This window comes from Lissotriton vulgaris, chromosome 1_1, assembly GCF_964263255.1.
Source record: "Lissotriton vulgaris chromosome 1_1, aLisVul1.2, whole genome shotgun sequence".
Classification (NCBI taxonomy): domain Eukaryota; kingdom Metazoa; phylum Chordata; class Amphibia; order Caudata; family Salamandridae; genus Lissotriton; species Lissotriton vulgaris.
In genome coordinates this window covers 56,147,942-56,169,168 of record NC_141685.1, presented here as the reverse complement: position 1 = coordinate 56,169,168, position 21,227 = coordinate 56,147,942, and the positions used below count along the sequence as shown (strand labels likewise).

Below are 21,227 nucleotides of genomic sequence, written 5' to 3'. Positions count from 1 at the left end.
GTTATTTCGTTGCAGACACCGCAGAAATCTTCGACAGAATCTAAATGTAATATGGAGGTAGATCAGCACATCTTAGCAGGAAAAGTAAAAAACATAAACTTATCTCGGGGCATCTGGTACATGTTTCTAAGTTTATTCCTAAGACTTGATATTGCTGTGACACAGTCACAACTGTTAAAAACTCTTTCTATTGGCAAGAAAAATGACCTTTTAACATACTCAAAAACATAATTGCTATACCGTACTATATGTAATACTATGTACAAAATTTATGCTGTGTACTTTTAAAAACGTTGAAGAAACAAAAATAGCTACCAAAATCATCAAAACATTCTGTTGACCCAAAGGCATGACACATTTATAAAATTGAGACATGAAATGTTAAACTCAAACCTGATGACTCCATTAGATCCATTGCAATTTTGAATCTAAAATCCTCCATAAATGTAGAATTTATTAAAATCTCTGGAACTGGCTGTTGACTGATGTAAAAATCTGCAAACTGAGAACACAGTTGAAAGTTTTACTTTCATCAATTAAAAGTAGAGTAAAATGTATATGTTATCCAAATGAGCAAGTTAAAGTGAAATGGACGTAAAAACAATTGGTCTCAATATGATATCGGTTGGAAAGCCATCATCAGAGGTCTCTGGACAACCGCATTAGGACCATACTAGTGGTTAGAGAGATAATCTGGAGGGAATACTGCTCTGCTTCCGACAGGCTCTACGGCCTCATCCGGCCGGATTTCTGAAGTGAAATCCCTAATAGGCCGCATGTGGTGCACCCCTAAAATCCATGCATCATGTGGCAGACTGTTTAAACTATTTCATTAGTGAATTTCCCCTCACCTGTAATTGTTTATGGTCAAAGCCCTCTTTACTATTTATAAGTACTCCAATAACAAAAACCATAATTAACTTCAATAATGTCTCATTCGAGAATATGATCAATTAATCACTTTGATAAAAACAAATTAAAGTTTATAGTATTAATAGGAATTTATTATTACCAGCATGCAAAAAACACCACAATTGTAGTTGTCCTGTTGCTTTATGTTAGAATCAACCACTAATTCCCAAAGCTCATAGTCAGGATGCTCCAGTGCCTGTAGGAAATCCCTTTAGAGACATATGAAAGGTTATGTAAAATATTAGAGTTTGTCAATCAGAATAAAACAATAAAGATATTACATTGTTGTCACAAATAGTGATCAATTAGTAAAGTTTGTGAATTTTATTATTTTGCAATCTTAAAAGTACTAAATAGATAATGGAAACTGTATTTGGGAAAGGGCACCTCCAATTTCTCAAGAAGACTTTGTAGGTATGAAGATTTGCCAGCAGTGAATCGTAGACTAAAATTTTCTTTGTAAAAGGTTTCAATATCTTTGGAAATGATATAAAAGCTGTTTGAAAAACAACATCAGCAAGAGAAAGGGAGTAAGGTAAGGTTTGTTGTACTTTAATACCACTTTTTCGATTGTTATAGTTCTTTGTAAATAATGTCTTTTGGATTATACCCAACTTAAAAATTAGTAAACAAAGTAAATGAGCATAATACGCAATTACCCTTACACAGCTTTAGAAAATCCCTTTGGAATCATCCTTCAATTATTAAGTGATGTTGCTTTACCTTTTTTTTATTTACACATTTTATTGATTTCTAATCATAAAGCTTACATTGCTACTTCGTTATATCAGATTGTAAACTTACTGAGATTTTTAGTATTGAGTTTTAAAATGTGTTGATAGAGAGGGCCGCTCTTGATACATTCCAAAACAAAATAGTTTCAGTAATAGCCAATGTATATATTACAAAAAAAAAGGTAGGCCTCTCCAACTATTACAACCACTCATATTTTTCATCAATAACTTTCAAACCTCTGAACGATAAATAAAAAATAAAAAAGTGGCACTTACTAAAAGAATCCAATGATTGCCAATATTTGTAGGACAAAGAACAGTTTCCACAGTTTCATAAGGTACCTGCATAGAATAGAATGTGCTCATTAATAACTTTAACTGTCATCCTGACTCCATACGTTGGGGCGTGGTTTGGACGCCGATCGGGATGGCGGCGTGAGCTTGCAGCTCCGCGCAGGGTCCCGCTATTTCTCCTGAAAACTGCGCCTAGGGCGACCCCTGGTCGGCGCAACTTGTCTGCGAAGTGTTGGGGAACCACTGGTGAGCGGAGGAGACCTCTTTGGGGTCCGCTAGTCCCACGGAGACCTAGTCAGACGACGTCCGAGGTGTTGCCCGGAGTGCGAAGAAAATGGCGGCGGCAAGGGTCGATGGTCTCTGAACCGAAACTGAGCGGAATTGGCATCGGCTGGCGGGGTGGCCCGCCTGCGCAAGATCGGAGTTGCAGGATCTGCTGGCACGGACCTGAGGAGCGGGGGAGATTGATGGTCACCATTGGATTGGAGTACTGGGGGCACGCACTCGTCTCTACTTCCCCCCCTCCCCCTCCACCCCGGTTCTGGCGACAGTGGGACGGACGGCGCTAGAACTTTTGGTCCCTGGCATTACGGGCACTGCAGAGGCTCTCTATCACGTTCGTTGCTGAGGCGCACGTCCCCTGAGTAGAGATTATCGGGACCTGGTGTGGTCCGGGCCTGCCCGTGTAGCTGCGACAGGGACACCTAAGATGGCGGCTGAGGGTGGAGCGGCCATCACGGAGCAGAGCCGGGAGGATTGGGCCGCGCTATCCCAGGTTGGCGAGGCCCCCCGCCAATGATGGACCAGGAGCAGAGACTGAATCGGCGCCTGGATGCTATTCTGGATGCCATCACCTCGACCAAGGAGGCATTGCAGCAGGACATTGCGCAGGTCGCTACGGGGCTGGGGCTCCTAAGAGCGGATCATGCCAAGTTGGCGGATAAGGTTAAGGACCATGAGCAGCTGTTATTGGACCTGAAACCGGCGGTGGTGACCGCGGAACATAAGATAACGGACATTCTGGCCCGGCTGGACTCGCTGGAGCGGCGAGCGGAGGATGCTGAAAGCCGCAATAGGCGGAACAACGTGCGGGTCGTAGGCCTGCCGGAAAGAATTGAAGGGGAGGATGCGGTGGCCTACATGGAGGACTGGTTCCGGACAGTGGTGGCACCGGAGGGACTCACTCCCTTCTTTACGTTGGAGCGGGCACACAGGGTGCCGGCTTGCCCACCAGTGCTTGGCCGCCCCCCCCAGACCGATGGTGGTGAAGCTCCTTCATTACAAAGACCGGGACCTCCTCATCCAGAAAGCTCGGGCCTCGGGCCCGTATGAGGTGGAAAACAGCCGAGTCACGATCTCCCGGACTATACTCAGGCGGTCCAGAAGAATAGGGCATCCTTCTTAGCGGTGAAAAAGGAGCTGCGGGAGGAGGGCATCCAGTATTCCTTGCTCTTCCCGGCCAAGCTGCGGATAATCCTGGATGGGACCACTCATTTCTTTCAAACTCCGGATGAAGTGTGGTTGTGGCTGGAATCATACCGAGCTGGTATGGACAGGAATAGCAAAAGTCAGCGTGCGAAGCCTAAACCGCCCCAGGTCCGGAAATCTCAGAGGATTCGCTCCCGCACTAAGCTTCAGCGAGAGAAACGAGAGGCTCAAATGGCTGCGGACAAAAGAGGGGCGCTGGCGGCGACGGCGGCCATTACGAGATCACAGCAGGAGAGTGACTTGGCAGCTACGGACTCTGGAGAAGACGGTGGCAGGACTGGGGAGGAATTTTCGGAGGCGGAGAGCTTGAAGGGGCCGGTGGTCACCCCCCAAACGTCTGATGAGATTTTTCATGGCTGATTCTTCTATGGGACTTGGGACACTGTTTCTGGTAGGGTGGTATCCTGTTGGCGCTGGGTGGGTCGCCTGGTAGGGTGCAGCATCAGCATTGCGGGATGGAAGGCGCGGGGTGCGGGCTCCGCCTACCCGGGGTCGGCGGTAACTCACCCCCTCAGGGCCCATAAGGCCTTTTGTGGTGGCGACCACAGGTTAGTCGGATGTGTGTGTTGTTTGAGATTTGGATTGGGGCTCACACTGGGTTTGTAGGCTCTGTCCTGGGGAGTGGGGTTTGGGGAGTTTTTCTTATGGTTTGTTTTGGGGAGGGCAACCGCTGTGATGTGGGCATTGAATGGCTATACCTGAACTGGATTGCTCAATGTTGGTATGGGGACGTTACCTAACTTGAAATGCCTAACGTGGAATGTCCGAGGACTGCGAACTATGGTCAAACGCCACAAAGTGCATGCTTATTTGGTGCGGCGGGGGGTTCAGGTTGCCATGCTGCAGGAGACTCATTTAACGAAACGGAATGCATCGCACTACAGAAGAGGTGGCGGGGTCAGGTCTTTGGCACTACTTACTCAGCGTTTGCTAGAGGGGTACTGATATGGGTGCGGGCGGGGATACCGTTCCAGGTGTTGAATCAATTGGTGGATCCTGAGGGCAGATATGTGGCGGTGGAGGGGAGGTTGTATGGCCGGGATGTGGTTTTCAGCTGCATATACGCTCCAAATGTTGATCAGGCCCGCTTCTTTGATGGTCTATCCGGCTCCTTGGCCTCTTTCTTAGCGGGGCCTCTGATACTGGGGGGGGACTTCAATTCGATCACAGATGTGGCCTTAGATAGATCCCACCCACCACTCGTTGATTCCCCTGTACGTAAGTTAGCCGCACACAGGAAGGATTGGCAGGAGAGATGGGGATTGCTGGATGTGTGGCGGGAACAGCACCGGGATGGTAGGGACTATTCCTTTTTTTCAGCCCTCCACGCCTTGCATGTTAGGATTGACTCGGTACTATGCAGCGGGTCCTTAGCCCCATTGGTCTCCCATACGGAGTATCTGGCCAGGACCATATCGGATCATAATCCTCTGTTGGTGCATGTCCAATGGCAGAGAGCGCGCTCCGCGATTCCAACATGGCGGCTCCGGCCCGACACCCTGGAGGACTCGGTGTTCAGTGACGCAGTCCAACAGGGCATAGATCAGTATTTTGGTGAGAATGAGGGGACAGCTTCTTGTAGGTCCACTGAATGGGACGCGATGAAAGTGGTGGTGAGAGGAGTATGCTTGGGGAGGTTCTCGAATGCTCGAATGTCGGTGTTGAATGCGCTTGCTAGTGCGGAGGAGAAATTGAGGGATTTGGAGCGGCGTAGGCCGGACCGACCGGATCTACAGACCCGGCTGCTGGAAGCTAAGGAGGTGGTGGCCACCGAAACGGAACGGCTACGGAGCTATGACTACAGATAATATGCCATTAGAGCGCATGCTGAGAGGGATAAGGTGGGCACGTTACTGGCTAGACTCGCTAATCCTGAACTCAGAGGCTGCCCGGTCTTGAGCATCAAAAATGATCTGGGGGAGACGGTCTACTCCCAAACGGCGGTACTGGAGTGCTTCAGGGCCTACTATGCTGAGTTGTACGAGAGTCAGTTAGGAGTGGAGGCGTGCGAAATAGCGGAATATCTGGAGTCAGTGCAGCTTCCGGTGCTTGATGACGACGATGCAAAGGACTTAGGTGGACCTGTCACGCTGGCCGAGATTAGGGCGGCCATTAAACATATGGCGAGGAATAAAACACCCGGGGTGGATGGCCTGCCGATAGAATTTTACCAGAAGTATGCTGATAGCGTGGCACCCAGACTACTGGTGGTATATGAGGAGGCTCATAGGTTGGGGGGTCTGCCCGGATCAATGAGAGAGGCATTGATAGTACCGTTGCTAAAGCCCGGCAGGGAAGCGACTGATGTGAGGTCTTACAGGCCATTGTCCATGCTGACGGTGGACTATAAGATACTAAGCCGGATCTTGGCCACCAGGTTGGCCCCACATATGACCAGCCTGGTGCACAGGGACCAAGCGGGGTTTATCCCCACGAGGAGTACGGCATTAAATATTCGCCGTCTGATAGGGATACTGGATGGCACAGCAGATACGGACGGTACCCAGGCGGTGTTGTCTGTGGACATTGTGAAAGCTTTTGATAGTTTGGAATGGGTCTATCTGGATGAAGTCCTAGTGAGGTTCGGCATTGGTGAAGGGTTTTGCAGATGGACGAAGGTGTTGTATTCCTCGGCGACGGCGCGAGTACGACTGGGCAATCTGGTGTCAGCGGCTTATTCTGTTGGTAGGGGGACGAGACAGGGGTGCTCCCTTTCCCCTCTTCTGTTTGCACTGGCGATGGAACCACTGGCGGTACGAGCCAGGTCGGGAGACATGTACGTAGGGATTGCAAGAGGTGGGTAGTTGCACTACATATCATTGTACGCGGACGATCTGCTACTGTACATGGAGGATACGGAACGGGCTCTGGAAGGGGCGATGGAGATGTTGTCTGAGTTTGGTCGGTTGTCGGGCCTCAGGGTTAACTGGACGAAGACGTGTGTCTTCCCGCTTAGAGAGACCGCGCCCTGCCCTGCCCGTGATATAGGGGTGGTCTGGGAGCCATCTTGTTTCACTTATCTGGGAGTCCGTATCTACCACGAGGTCGCGGACTTATTAGAGGGCAATATTGGGCGGTGCGTACGGGCGCTGAGAGGTTGCATGTCTTCCTGGGCGTCCCTCCCCCTGTCGGTGTTGGGTAGGGTGGCTCTGCTGAAGATGGTGGCACTTCCGCGGCTCTTGTACTATTTTCGCACGCTGCCCATTTGGATTCCCCAGAGGGTCTTCAGGGATCTGCGGACGATGGTCCTTGACTTCCTTTGGGGGCACGGCCGCCGTAGAGTTGCACTGAACACGTTGCTCCATCCCAAGCTTGAGGGGGGGATGGCCGTCCCGGACTTTGAGTTGTATTATTTGGCCGCGCAGCTTCAGGTTCTCACACAGCATGTGGCTAGGGTGTTTAGAGGGCCGGAACGCGACCGAGAGCAGGGGATACAGCGCCATGTCTTGGCCTATATCGTTATGCAGCAGAAACTGGAGTTGCGAGGCCTTACTATGGAGGAGCGGACGCTCAGGTTATGCTGGCAGAGGAGTCTGAGGAGGGCGAAGGCGGCCCGGCCGTATGCCCCAGAGATACCGATAGGCATGCTGACTGCGCTGCCGCATGGGGGCGACTGGTCCCCATTATTGGAGTGGGAGGAGCTGGGACTGCAAGTAGTGGGAGACTTGTACATTGATGGAACGTTGGTGCCCTTCCAAACGCTACAAGAACAGTTTGGGCTGCCGGAGGGGAGCTTCCTCTTCCATGCGGCTGTGGTGGCGGCCATGCAAAAGCATTGGAGAGAGGGGCTCATTGAACCGGGCACGACTATGGCTTGCCAGTATGTAGTGATGGCCGCCGGCACCTTTAAAGCGGTGACCTGCCTCCATAATAGGATGTTGCATGAGGGGTTGGAGCCGCTCCTGGGCCTGAAAGCGAAATGGGAGGTGAGCATAGGCAGGCCCATTCCGGACACGGTGTGGGGTCACATCCTTAAGCGTACGTGGAAGGGCACGAGGAACGCGCGCTTTCAGCAGGTGCACTTTTATGTCATGCATAGGGCCTACTTGACGCCAGGGAGGATCAAACGATACTTTCAGGTACAGGAGGCGCGGTGTCCGAGGTGCATGGCGTTGGAGGCGGATCTGGATCATCTGTTATGGGGCTGCCCGAAACTGGAGGACTACTGGGAGGAGGTTGGGGGACTCCTCAATGCAGTGACCGACAGGGAGGTGGAGTTTGATATGGCGGCGTGCTTGTTGCTCTGGTTCCCACACACAAAAACACTAAGGTGACAAGCAAATTTATTGACCTGGGGCTGATACTGGCGCAGAGGGAGATCACCTGGCACTGGAAGTCCAGGGAGGGGCCGTCGGTGAGAAGCTGGACGAATGAATTGCTGAGGTGGTCTGAATGCGAGAGTGTGCTCCGTATGAGACAAGCAGTCAAGCTTGACAACGAAATGAGCCTGGAATCAGCGCGGGCGTGGGAGTTGATAGTGCAGGCTCTGCGTGACTCCCTGGTGGACGATGAGGATTGAATGGATGGGGCATGAGGACACTGCGAGGCTTACGAGTGTGGAGGTATAAGTAGATCTGTAGCGGGACCCATACCGGAGTCAGGGGCACGGCACACATCATTAGCGGTTGCTGGGGGGGAGGGCACGGGTGTTGTTCTAGGGCTGTTGAGGGGTGGGTTGGACACCGGGATCCAGGTTGGGAGCCGAGGCACTACCGGGCCTGTGACTGCCTTTACGGTTTGTAGAGCATGAACAGATAGCGGAGCAGGGGCAGGGGCACGTGGCACTGTCGTGACAGGGCCCTCACAGGGTCTGGGGGGCGGGATTGCAGTATCGCCATGAGACCGGGCTGTTAGCTTATGATGGACGGTGTTGGGGTTGGGTTAAGGGTTGGTGGGGTAAAATGCAGATACATGAAAAGATTTCGACCATTGTCCCTTAGGGATGCTCACTGTGATGTCTTGCTGGCAATCTGGAAGATTATGCCGCCCGGCCCCCGGGATACGGGCTGAATGGCTGTGTATACATTATGTTATTCGAACTATGCGGGGGACACCATGAGTGTGCTGGTTGATTTATTGTATGCAATGGTTTCTAATTCTGCAATAAAAACAAATTAAAAAAAAATAAAAAATCCTGACTCCATACGTTCAAAGGTATCAATGGATTGTTATTCAGAATTCTAAATCTAAAATATTTACTTGGATGACAAGTACACAGATTCACAGTATACCAACATGTGAAATGTTGCCAATTGTTCAATACGTTATTGTAAGTGTCTTGTACACTTCAACACTAAATCCATCAGTTACATTAACAAATCATTACAACCTGAGACTGTGAAAAGTCAAATAAGAGATTCAAATATGTACCCGGAAAACAGGCGACCGGTATTTGCCCAGGAATATAGAGGATGACACTGTTGCAGAAAGTGCTAAACACTAAGGTTAAAATAAAAGGACATCATTAAACACATTGTAAAACAATTGTTATCTTGGGGTAGGTCTGTGTGTGTTATTTATGAAAATATACGTACATTGTATCGTGACATACATAATGTGCTAAGGTACGCATCGATTACCTAAAAAAAAATTACACTTAGTTAAGTAGTGCATGATTACAAATCTGCTGGAGCAAGGACCAACAGACAGGCGTGAGCGCGGCGGTGGCGAGACATACTATACTGACTATCGATGTTATAGAAACCAACCTCATCAACAATCCATTGGTGCATTTTGAGTGAACAAAAGGAAGAATCATACAGTTTTATGTCGGACTCTATTGCTTCCAAGCGTCCCGTCACTGGTTTCTTCCACACATCCAAAAGTGTTTGCCTGGTCTTAGATCCAGAATCTTTTAAGTCTGTGGATACATAAGTGAGAAACATAAGTTAAAACAAGTTTTAAAGACACCTACATAAACTTCAAAACTGACAGTCACACCAAAGAAATTACTTTCGCCGGGGTGCAGGGCTCAACGGGGGGCACCATAGGTGCCTACTAGACTGCCATCCGGAGGCCTTGCACCCATGTGGGCCCTGCTGGGGCCCCCCCAAAACAGATTCCCACAGTCTTTCTGTGTCGAAAAGGCCGGCACAGAAAGGCAGTGGGAATATGCCATCATAATCCCTCGGGCGGATATAGCCGGATTTGGGATTACAGGCCCTTTTCCGAAACACAGGTAGGATTCCTTCCCAACGAACCCTGGCGAACGAACGTAATTTGTGCTTGTTTGTTTTTGCCGTCTGTTCGTGTATTTAGCTGCTTTTCTTTGTTTTGCCCGTAATTTGTGCCTGTTAATTTCATTGTATCCTCTGTGCCGTGTCCAGTTTCCTTCCTGATTGACCGCCTACATCGCCGCCCCCGCTCTCGCTTCCCTCCACCGCCATTGGCCCCGCCCCTTTTCTCTTCTGTTCCCTCCCCGCTCCCGCCTCCCAGCTGCTCCGCCCACCCGCGCACTTGTCCTTAAATGGCGACCGTGCGACGCAGGTGAGTGTGACCCACTTGTGGGACACCCCCGCGCCGCACGGCCACCAGCTGCTGCGTGTGTTTCCCTCTGCCTGCCTTCTGCCTCGCCGCCGGCCTCGCTGACGCCGTGGTCGCTCCCCTCTGGTTTTCCAGTTGTTTTGCCCTAAATTTGTGCTTGTTTGTTTCTGCCGTCTGTTCGTGTATTTAGCTGTTTTTCTTTGTTTTGCCCGTAATTTGTGCTTGTTTGTTTTTGCCGTCTGTTCGTGTATTTAGCTGCTTTTCTTTGTTTTGCCCGTAATTTGTGCCTGTTAATTTCATTGTATCCTCTGTGCCGTGTCCAGTTTCCTTCCTGATTGACCGTCCACATCGCCGCCCCCCGCTCTCGCTTCCCGCCACCACCATTGGCCCCGCCCCTTTTCTCTTCTGTTCCCTCCCCGCTCCCGCCTCCCAGCTGCTCCGCCCACCCGCGCACTTGGCCTTAAATGGCGACCGTGCGACGCAGGTGAGTGTGACCCACTTGTGGGACACCCCCGCGCCGCACGGCCACCAGCTGCTGCGTGTGTTTCCCTCTGCCTGCCTTCTGCCTCGCCGCCGGCCTCGCTGACGCCGTGGTCGCTCCCCTCTGGTTTTCCAGTTGTTTTGCCCTAAATTTGTGCTTGTTTGTTTCTGCCGTCTGTTCGTGTATTTAGCTGTTTTTCTTTGTTTTGCCCGTAATTTGTGCTTGTTTGTTTTTGCCGTCTGTTCGTGTATTTAGCTGCTTTTCTTTGTTTTGCCCGTAATTTGTGCCTGTTAATTTCATTGTATCCTCTGTGCCGTGTCCAGTTTCCTTCCTGATTGACCGCCTACATCGCCGCCCCCCGCTCTCGCTTCCCGCCACCGCCATTGGCCCCGCCCCTTTTCTCTTCTGTTCCCTCCCCGCTCCCGCCTCCCAGCTGCTCCGCCCACCCGCGCACTTCGCCTTAAATGGCGACCGTGCGAACGCGCAGCGGTCACGCGCAGCGGGCGCGCCGATTGTGCGCCGAAGGCGCGCCAAAGGTAAGCCCGTCTGCGCCCGTCCGCGACCGGATCGCGACCAGCGCCAGGACCCCTGGCCCCCGAAGACCCCGGCCGACCCGCCTGACGTACTCCGCCGCCACCCTCATCGCACTCAACACCGGCCGACTCCCAGAATGCCATCAAGCCACTCCACGGCGCACCCACGGACCCTTCACCTGCATCCGGACCTGCCTCGCACCAGCACCCACCAAGTCGAACGCCAGCAGCACCCACCTCAAGTGCATCCTGCTCAACACCCGCTCCGTCCACAGACACGCCATCGAACTCTGGAACCTTCTAGACGCCACAGCCCCTGACGTCGCCTTCCTCACGGAGACCTGGATGAACGCCTCTTCAGCTCCCGACATCGCCATCGCTATCCCAGAGGGCTACAAGATCGTCCGGAGGGACCGCAACGCCAACCAGATGGGAGGAGGCATTGCCATCATCCACAGGAACACCATCCGTCTCACGACCAGCACCGACAACACCCTGACCACCGCCGAACACCTGCATTTCCAGATCCACACCAGCCCGAACACCACCCTCAGAGGCACCCTGATCTACCGACCCCCGGGACCACGCACACAATTCAGCGAGGACATCGCCGACTTCGTCAGCCCGCATGCCCTCCCCTCCGCTGACTACATCCTCCTAGGCGACCTCAACTTCCATCTGGAGAACAACAACGACCGCAACACCAGCACTCTGCTCGACAACCTCGCCAATCTTGGACTCAAGCAACTGGTGTCCACCCCCACCCACCTCGCCGGACACACACTGGACGCAGTCTTCTCCTCCAGCCCAGACATCGACTTCAGCCACGCCACAGAGCTTCAATGGACGGACCACAGCTGCGTCCACTTCACCTTCAAGAGAACGACGACCCACCGCCACCAGCAACAGGCCGCCCGCAGAAGCTGGAACAAGATCACAGCAGACCAGCTCGCCACCTCCCTGAGCCAGCACCCTCCTGCCAGCTCAGCGAACCCCAGCCAGGCCGCCGACAACCTCACGAAGTGGATCAGCAACTGCGCGGACGAGCTCGCCCCGCTGAGGACCCCGCCCAGCAGACCCGGCAGCAAGAAAGCCCCGTGGTTCACCGACGAACTCAAGAGCTCCAAGAAGAACTGCCGAGCCCTCGAGAAAGTCTGGAGAAGGGAACCTACACCGGACAACAGGACCTCCCTCAAGCTTGCCACCCGGAAGCACCACCAGCTGATCCGCGCCGCCAAGAAAACAGCACTCAAGGACCGGTTGGACAACAACGCACACAACTGCAAGGAGCTCTTCAACATCGTGAAAGAGCTCTCCAACCCCAGCGCAGGAAACAACGACATCACCCCATCGCAAGACCTCTGCAACTCCCTCGCTTCATACTTCCACAACAAGATCGCGGACATACACAACAGCTTCAACAACCAACCAACGCACACCATGGCCGAACAACCACCCCCCACCACCACCCTCCACGCCTGGACCCCGATCAGCACCGAAGACACCATACGCACAATGAACTCCATCCACTCCGGATCACCGACCGACCCCTGCCCTCACCACGTCTTCAACAAGGCCGACGCTGTCATCGCACCCCACCTGCGGGACATCATCAACACCTCCTTCGACACCGCCACCTTCCCTGAGAGCTGGAAACACGCCGAACTCAGCGCTCTCCTCAAGAAACCAACAGCGGACCCCACTGAACTCAAGAACTACCGCCCCATCTCGCTCCTCCCGTTTCCAGCCAAAGTCATCGAGAAGACCGTCAACAAGCAGATGGCCACCTTCCTCGAGACGAACGGATCCCTCGACCCCTCACAGTCAGGCTTCCGAGCCAATCACAGCACCGAGACCGCCCTCATAGGCCGCCACCGATGACATACGAGCCCTGATGGACAATGGAGAAACAGCGGCCCTCATCCTCCTAGACCTCTCCGCGGCATTCGACACTGTCTGCCACCGCACCCTAGTACAGCGCCTCAGCAACGTCGGAATCCAGGACAAGGCGCTGGAATGGATCATCTCCTTCCTCGACGGAAGAACACAGAGAGTCCGCCTACCACCGTACAAGTCAGAGGCCTCCGAAGTCATCTGCGGCGTCCCTCAAGGGTCATCTCTGAGCCCCACCCTCTTCAACGTCTACATGAGCCCCCTCGCGGCCATCGTACGCAAACACAACCTCAGCATAATCTCCTACGCCGACGACACCCAGCTGATCCTCTCCCTGACCAACGACCCCGCCTCCGCCAGAGCCAACCTGCACGAAGGGATGAAAGAGGTAGCCGAGTGGATGACGACCAGCCGCCTGAAACTGAACTCTGACAAGACGGAGGTCCTCATCCTGGGCTCTTCACCCTCCGCCTGGGACGACTCCTGGTGGCCTCCCGCCCTGGGCACCGCACCCAAACCGACAGACCATGCACGCAACCTGGGCTTCATCCTGGACTCCTCCCTCTCCATGACCAGGCAAGTCAACAACGTCTCCTCGGCGTGCTTCAACATCCTACGCATGCTACGAAAGATCTTCTGGTGGATCCCCTCCGAGACCAGGAAGACCGTCACCCAGGCCCTCGTCACCAGCCGACTGGACTACGGCAACGCCCTCTACGCCGGTACCACCGCCAAGCTCCAGAAGAGACTCCAGCGGATCCAGAACGCCTCAGCCAGACTCATCCTCGACATCCCACGAACCAGCCACATCACCGGACATCTGAGAGACCTCCACTGGCTCCCCGTCAACAAAAGAATCACCTTCCGCCTCCTCACCCACGCACACAAAGCCCTATACGACCAGGGTCCGAGCTACCTCAACAGCCGAATCAACTTCTACGCTCCCAATCGCCACCTCCGATCAGCCAACCACGCCCTCGCCGCCGTCCCCCGCATCCGAAGAGCGACTACGGGAGGAAGGTCCTTCTCCTACCTGGCCGCCAAGACCTGGAACTCCCTCCCGACCGACCTGCGCCTGACCCAAGACCACCTCGCCTTCAGGAAGAAGCTGAAGACCTGGCTGTTCGAGCAGTAGCGCCCCCCCCCCCCCCAACACCCCCCCCCCCCCCAGCGCCTTGAGACCCTACGGGTAGTTAGCGCGCTATATAAGTGTCACTGATTGATTGATTGATTGATTGATTGATTGGCTCGTAGCCATTTCCAAGGGCATCGTAATTGGAGCCCTAAGCATGAAGGCTGCTATCAACAGCTACCACTTAGAGAGCTTTCTAATGTTGTATAAAACCACTGAAACCCCAATAAAGGGTTGTTTGGATTAGTGTAAGGTAATATACTTTTTTCGAAGTGAGCACCATATAGTAAACCAGCCGGACACAAAGTACTAAGATGTATAATTACCAAAACAGAGATAGTAAAATCAAGCTTCTTGTGAGAACACCCTACATCTTCAGTGTCAATATTTGTTAAACAATTTTAAAACAGAAGTATTAATAAAATAAGTAGCAACCTCACCCCCCAACAGCACGCAAGCTTGGTTTTCTGCAAAATCATCATTCTCCTCTGAAAGTGTTTCAAGTGGAAGAGATGCTGGCGATTCATGATTGGTCATGCTTCCTGAAAAATATTGGTTTTGAGGTTGACAAAAACTCAGTTGGGAAAAACAGACTACTCAACCATCCAAACACAAAACCCTACACAAAGAAAAATTATTATTCAATAATACCTTGTTTAAAATACTGTACTTTAAAAAACATATCTTTTGGAGAAAGTCAGCGTCACGTTCTCCTGCTCAACCTAATACCTTTTCACCAAATTTAGGAGACATTTACATATGTTGATAGTATATTATTCCGAAACACATCCAATTATCTCACATTGCATAACCAAAAACATTACTTTAGATTGTTTACCTTTGACGCTCGACTTATAAGGCCTCAACATGTCGAGATTGTGTGTTGTACGTAAAAGGATATTGCGATCATTAAGCAATTTAACACGCTTTCCTTGCATTTCAGCAATAGTGTATGGTCCAGTAAATTTATGTTCCAAAATGCCTCCTTTTCTTGTAGCTTTCCTGCAATTTTTCAGAAGCACTAACTGTCCTTCTCTGAAGGTGCACAGCTTATATTTTTGGGAAACTCTCTTTTTAAATTTTTCTTTTTGCTTTTCCTGGGCAACCTCAATATTCTGTTTTGTCTGCCTCTGCAACTCTGCTTTTTTAATTTTGTTTTCAACGATAATGCCGGCATATTCACTTTCAGTTGGGAGTATACACTCAAGCTATTAAAGGAAACATAAAACGCAATCACTCATTTTCGTTATATAAAACTGAATTATTATATAAAAATTAAAACAAAGTAAAATAACTTGCTTTATTGTAAATAAAAGTTACGCTAAAGAAAATAAACTATACACACAGAGAAATTAGATTTCATATGTCAGAATCAGGATCAGAATACGCTTTATTCGGTATAAAATCAATTAACCATAAAAGCACATAAGTGACAGCATAAAATTTAGCAGTATAAAATTTTAAATAATTACAGGCTATTTAAAAACCATCCATTGTTTTCCTAGTTTTGACCATCAATTTCAGAAATTTCGCAATTTGCACAGTCTGTGATCTATCTGCTAACAGTTGTAGTTTTATAAAAGCAGGGCCACATTGTCTAAAGTTAAAAAGTATCCAGCAAGTGAATGTATGCATAATTACAAAATAACAATATGCATATTAAAACAGACTTTGGAGTAATCACTGAGAAACAAAAAACAACATTGTAAAAATTCTTTACATTAAAAACACAATAAAAATTCCATACCAGATCCTCGGAAATCTCACTTGGAAATCGTGCTTCTCGGCCGTACATAAGTTGGAAAGGGGAAACTTTTGTTGTGGTATGTGGCTTTGATCGTAGAGCAAACAATGCATGATCCAAAAACAAATCCCAGTCGTTTTGGTGCTCATTCATGTATTTAGAAAACGTGCTGTAAAATAACAAAAGATTAGCATGTGGCATAATAGTTAATGGCAGTATATTACTTGAAAATTTATCAATATTGAAGAGAAATATTTTATAAATAAATTGCATATCAACATGTGCATACAAAAAAGAATCAGAATTAGCTTTACCTTTTAATGCTAGCATTAGTGCGCTCATCTAAACCATTTGTCTGTGGATGATATGCTGCACTTACAGAACGTTCGATTTCTAAGAGCCTTGATAGCTCAGAATTAACCTGAAAAATAAATATTTATATGTTATTGCTGCAATGTAAGCAAAATGTAATTATTTAGTACACAGATGTTTAACAGTACCTTAAAAAGCAATATCTGACTAACAGGGCCAGACAAAAGCAAACAGACACCTACAGTATTAGATAACCGTGCGTTTTGGCCTTTAATGAATTTTAAGTATAATCTGTGTGATAAATATAAAAAACGGCCTAACTAGGGGGCCTATCAGGATGGCGGACGGACCTGCGTCCGTCCGCCACCCCGAGGTGGAGGGACCGTCTGCAGGGGCAGCGGCGGTCCCTCCGGTGCAATTAGGATGTGACCGCCACCCTGGCGGTCAAATCCTGTATCTTTAACCTTGCGGCGGGTGCTGCTTGAAGCAGCACCCGCTGCAAGGTTAAAAACGCATGTTTTACATTTACATGCACAAAGCGGCAGGCACCGCGCGGTGCCTGCCGCTTTGTGCATGTAAATGCTGGGGGGTACCGTAGGTACCCCCCATGTGCACCCCCCACCCCTGACACCCTGGGGGCCCGCAACGGGCCCCCAAACACCAAAGACCACATGCTTTTCGACAGCGGGAAAGCCGCCGTGGAAAAGCATGTTACACCACACATCCTAATTTGGCGGACGGTGTCTTGCAGACACCGTCACCAAATGGCCGTACACACACCGCGGATCAGCGGCGGACGGACCTGCCATCCGCCGCTGGTCCCACCGCAATCCTACCGCCATCCTAATCTGGTGGTGGGTGTTTTCTGTGGCCGCAGCGGTGAATCTGCATCCTCCAGGCCGGTGGTGGCTTCCGCCGAGCCGGAGGATGCGGATTCACCGCCATCCTAATCGGCCCCTAAGTGTCAAATATAAACGGTTTCAAAGAATGGGTTATAAAAATGGTACGTGACTTGCTTCACTTGTGAAGAAATTTGCATAACACTAATAAGTGAGTACCAAATAGTGTGGACCAGCTCTCTAAAACAGTAACAAAGGATTGTAACCCCAATGGTGCATTCATCCACTGAATAAAAAGGGTGCCGAGCAATTTAACAATTAGCACTGTCATTAAATATGACAGATGGCTAATTGGTCCTGGAGTGTGGAGAAGTGTGGCTCAGGGGTTAGAGGCGGCAGACCCGGAAGCTGAGATCGGCCCTGGACCAGGGTTCAATTCCCCGCCTCGGCGGGTCTTGGGCTCAATAATTCCACGGACGCGATAATTCTCACTCCGGTGCCTACTCGACTCACGGGTTCACACTCTGCGACTCTGGGCAATAGCTTGCTTAATCTCCACAACGGCCCCTCGCGGCGGGATGCCTGGCTTTCACCTTGTGGATACCCTGCCGGGATATCTCACAGGGGAATACCAGGACGGGTTCCCTAAGCAAGCGCATAGATGCCTGCGATGTGGGCGATTTGCGCTATATAAATACATGTACATTTACATTTACATTACATAATTAATCATGGCATTTCTATATAGATATCTATGACTATGTCCAGAATTTACATTTACGTTTACCGTGCTTTATTTGCATTTTCAAACCATAAAAAAGAATAATTTTTTACAAAATGTATGTATTAAATTCATATCTAAAAATATATCACGGGGCGTGGCTTGGCGGGCGAAGATGGCGGTCGCAGCCTTGTAGAGCTCCCGCCGGCCCGGACACAATTTGCTCATTTATCCTGGCCCCCGAGCCCGCAGTTGGTACTACGTGAGTGGCATCAGTTCCAGGGAGTGTTCTGACTTCTCCGGTGTGCTGATCAGCGGTTCCATCTCTCCCGGGGACCGGAGGCGCCGACGGCGACGTGCAGCCTAGTGACTGGCAGTGGACCTGGGACCTCGATTTTCAGGACGCCGGGTGGCGGTTGCTGGCGGGCTGCTGGAGGTCGCATCGACTGTGCGGATTCCGGCCCGACTTTGCAGTCCCAGTTGCCCACGGGTCGCAGAGGTGTCCTGTGCTCTAGTCCTGTGCCTTGGGAGAACATTTACAGGCGACACGGCATGGTAGAGGCCTACACCGCCCTTGTGAGGCCGGGGCCTCGAGTTTCGCGACACTGGGACTGGCCTGGCCTGGGAGCGGTGCTCGTCGCTCCTCATTCTGAAGACACCGGTGGCGGCGTCCCGGCCTGGGGCCTGAGGCTTCCTGCGCCCACCGCTGTGGGTCTGCTCCTGGGGGATCTGCTGAGCGTGTCGCGGAGGGTGTCCGCCCTGGTCTCAGGGTCTCCGGTGACGGGGCCACAGGCGACTGCCCGAGGAGTGGCCCCTCTGAGCCTACAAGCGGCCATGACCAGGGGCGGTGGAGGAGGCCCACCTAAGCAAGGCCCTATCGACAAATTTACGGGGCCCAGTGGCGGATCGGGGGCGCCCAGCGGCAGCGGCGGGACAGGGCAGGACAATGCAACGATCCTGGCTGCCATCACCAAGTCCCGGGACATGCTCGATGCCAAGATCGGGGCTGTGGGAGCGGACGTTACACTGCTGCGCCAAGATCTTCGCAATGCGGTGGAGCGGATCACTGAGACCGAATCCCGAATCTCGGTGGCAGAAACAGACATTGGTGCGCTGAAGCAGAGAATGGCGGAGATGGAGCGCACCCAAAAGACTCTCGCTGCCTGGGTGGAGGATGCCGAAGGGCGCGCATGGAGGAACAACCTACGCTTTATAGGTTTTCCGGAGGGGTGTGAGAAGGATGATATGGAGCAGTTCTTGACCCGATGGCTGGAGGGCTGGCTCCCGGAGAGGGCACTGTCCACTAGTTTCGTGATCGAGCGGGCACACAGGGCCTTGACACAGCGGCCGCCGGAGGGTGAGCGTCCTCAGCCTGTTATTGCTAGACTCTTGAATTACCACGACCGCGATGTCATTCTGCGAGAGGCGAGGAACAAGGGCTCGCTATCCTATGAAAATCACACCATTATGATCTTCCCTGATTATACCAAACTGGTGCAGCAGCAGAGACAGTCGTTCGTGGCCGCCAAAGCCAAGTTGCGGGGCCTGAAGCTCCAGTATTCTCTTCTGTACCCGGCCCGCCTGCGGGTGGTATACCAGTCCCAGACACATTTCTTTGATTCGCCCGAGGAGGTCTTCCGGTGGACTGACGAGGCAGTGAGGATCAGGCCGCATGCCCAGCCGGGGCTAGACCCGGGCGGGTCACGGGGATCATCGCAGGAGCGGGCGAACCGCCAAAACCGAAAAGGACGACATTGGAGGTCCAGATCACGCAAACGGTCAGCCTCCGCTAGTGCGACACAGTTGATGCTGGCAGTTGAGCTCTGGTGGGGCCTGGACCCTGGTTCTGTCCGGTAATGTGTTGCCCTACTTTGTGATGGATTGGCTGGTGGGGCTGTTGTATGGGGGCTTCGTTAATGCCAGACTGTATACATTCGAGACATTTTGAGGCTACCTGTGGGAATGCTGTGGGGCTCGGGAGGCGACTTCTAAGGGCCTTAGACCCTCACTAGGTGTGGGTGTTGTCGGGGGGGGTGAGTGTGTGATGACTGGGGTGTTGGGATCCCTTGGTATGGCAGGCCCTGGGTCCTCTGTTTTGGACCCGGGACTCTCCATGCCGCGACAGATACTTCAGTGTTCTATGAGGTATTGGGGTGGGGGAGCGGGGTCAGAGGGCGAGTTGGTTTGTTGTTGTTGGGGAGGGTTCAGGACTGGAGTGGGGTGGGGTGGGTTGGGGTTGGGGGGGTGGGACCGCACGTGTATATTGATATTGGATCGAGTGGATGGTGGGGTGCGCTGGGGTGGTGCGGGGGGCCTGGTGGGGGGGACTGCCTAGATGATGGCTGATCGAACTGCTATGCTCCCTAATAAGGCCATTCGTGTTGTAACGTGGAATGTGAGGGGAATGCTAAATAAAATCAAACATGGAGCGGTATTGCGCTGGGGGAAGAGGGAAGCGGTGGATGTGCTGTTGCTCCAAGAAACTCATATGCTGGGCTCCAAGGTTCTTAGTCTCCAGACATTCGGCTTCCAGCAAGTTTACCATGCCGGTTTTGCGAGGGGATCAAGGGGGGTGGCTATTTTGGTTCATCGCAGAGTGGCATACGTTCATGAAAAGCAGTGGATCGACCCTCAGGGCCGCTATGTTTTTATTAAGGGACAGATGGGTGCCGAACCAGTGGTCTTTGGTAGTGTCTATGCCCCCCCCTCCCATGCAGTGGGCCCTGTCAGAGAGACTGTTTGCGTTGTGGGATGAAATTCCAGATGTGTTGACGGTGGTTGGGGGCGATTGGAATGAGGTTATGGATGTGGGCTCGGACCGCCAGAGACGCTTGCCTGTGGCTGTAGATCCCCCCCCCACTACCGCGCATACTAGACTGCGTGCGACGGCAGATAGCTTGGGCTGGGTCGATGTGTGGCGCCATTTTCATCCTGCTGCGCGTGAGTTCACGTATGTGTCGGCGGTGCATGGTTCCTTCTCGAGACTCGACTATATCTTTATGCCTGGTGCCTATTTGAGCCGTGTGAGTGACGCTGCTATCCTACCCAGAGGTCTGTCTGATCACTCCCCCATTGTGGCTACCATAGACCTCCCCACAAAACGACAACCGTTCCGTTGGCGGATGTCTTCGTGGCACCTACAGCAACCTGAATATGTGCATCACTTGCGTGAAGCGGTTGATAACTATTGGCGCGATAACCTTGTGGGGGACATGGACGCAGTAATGGTATGGGAAGCGCTGAAGCCCACGATACGGGGAGTTGACATTGCTTGGTGTGCAGCCGCACGGCGGAAGCATCGGGAGGCCATCACGGCCGCCGCCGCTCGTGTGGCGATATTGGAACAGCGTGGCCGAGATGGGGGTGACGAGGCCGCGGTACGGCAGCTCTTGCAGGCGCAGCAATCCTATGCCTCGGTCCTGCATGATGAGGCCAGACAGGCGTGGCTCGCCACGCGTAGCAGGGTTTATCAATGGGGCGACAAGTCCTGTAAAATGCTTCATAGATTGTGCCAGGCTACCTTCCAGCCTCTCACGTTGCCAGGTCTCACGGCGGAGGATGGTTCGGTGGTGACGGGCCCGACCCGCCTCGCGGCTAGCTTTGCCCATTACTATGAAGCACAATATGCCCCCCAGGACTCCCTGGAGACGGAGGAGATATC

The 21,227-nt window shown here is 51.9% G+C and overlaps 1 protein-coding gene across 1 annotated transcript; it reads right to left on the bottom strand.

The window, feature by feature from the left end:
* Window positions 1–358: 358 nt before the first annotated feature.
* On the bottom strand, window positions 359–20,991 carry LOC147737236 (uncharacterized). The gene is made up of 12 exons (XM_086923294.1): window positions 20,731–20,991; window positions 16,009–16,115; window positions 15,698–15,863; window positions 14,789–15,158; window positions 14,391–14,492; window positions 9,137–9,288; window positions 8,963–9,007; window positions 8,799–8,867; window positions 1,923–1,988; window positions 1,300–1,388; window positions 1,013–1,121; window positions 359–502 (listed from the first exon to the last, which is right to left on the bottom strand). The coding sequence occupies exons 1-12, from the start codon at window positions 20,989–20,991 to the stop codon at window positions 359–361; spliced, it is 1,680 nt and encodes a 559-aa protein (XP_086779420.1).
* Window positions 20,992–21,227: the final 236 nt, after the last annotated feature.

Coding starts and splice junctions, on each gene's coding strand:
- LOC147737236 (XM_086923294.1), bottom strand. CDS start 20,991: ATGCAGGACCGAGGCATAGGATTGCTGCGCCTGCAAGAGCTGCCGTAC. Junction 16,116..20,730: donor TTATCAACCGCTTCACGCAA/GTGATGCACATA, acceptor TTTATTTTTCAG/GTTAATTCTGAGCTATCAAG. Junction 15,159..15,697: donor GTGAGATTTCCGAGGATCTG/GTATGGAATTTT, acceptor TTCCTTTAATAG/CTTGAGTGTATACTCCCAAC.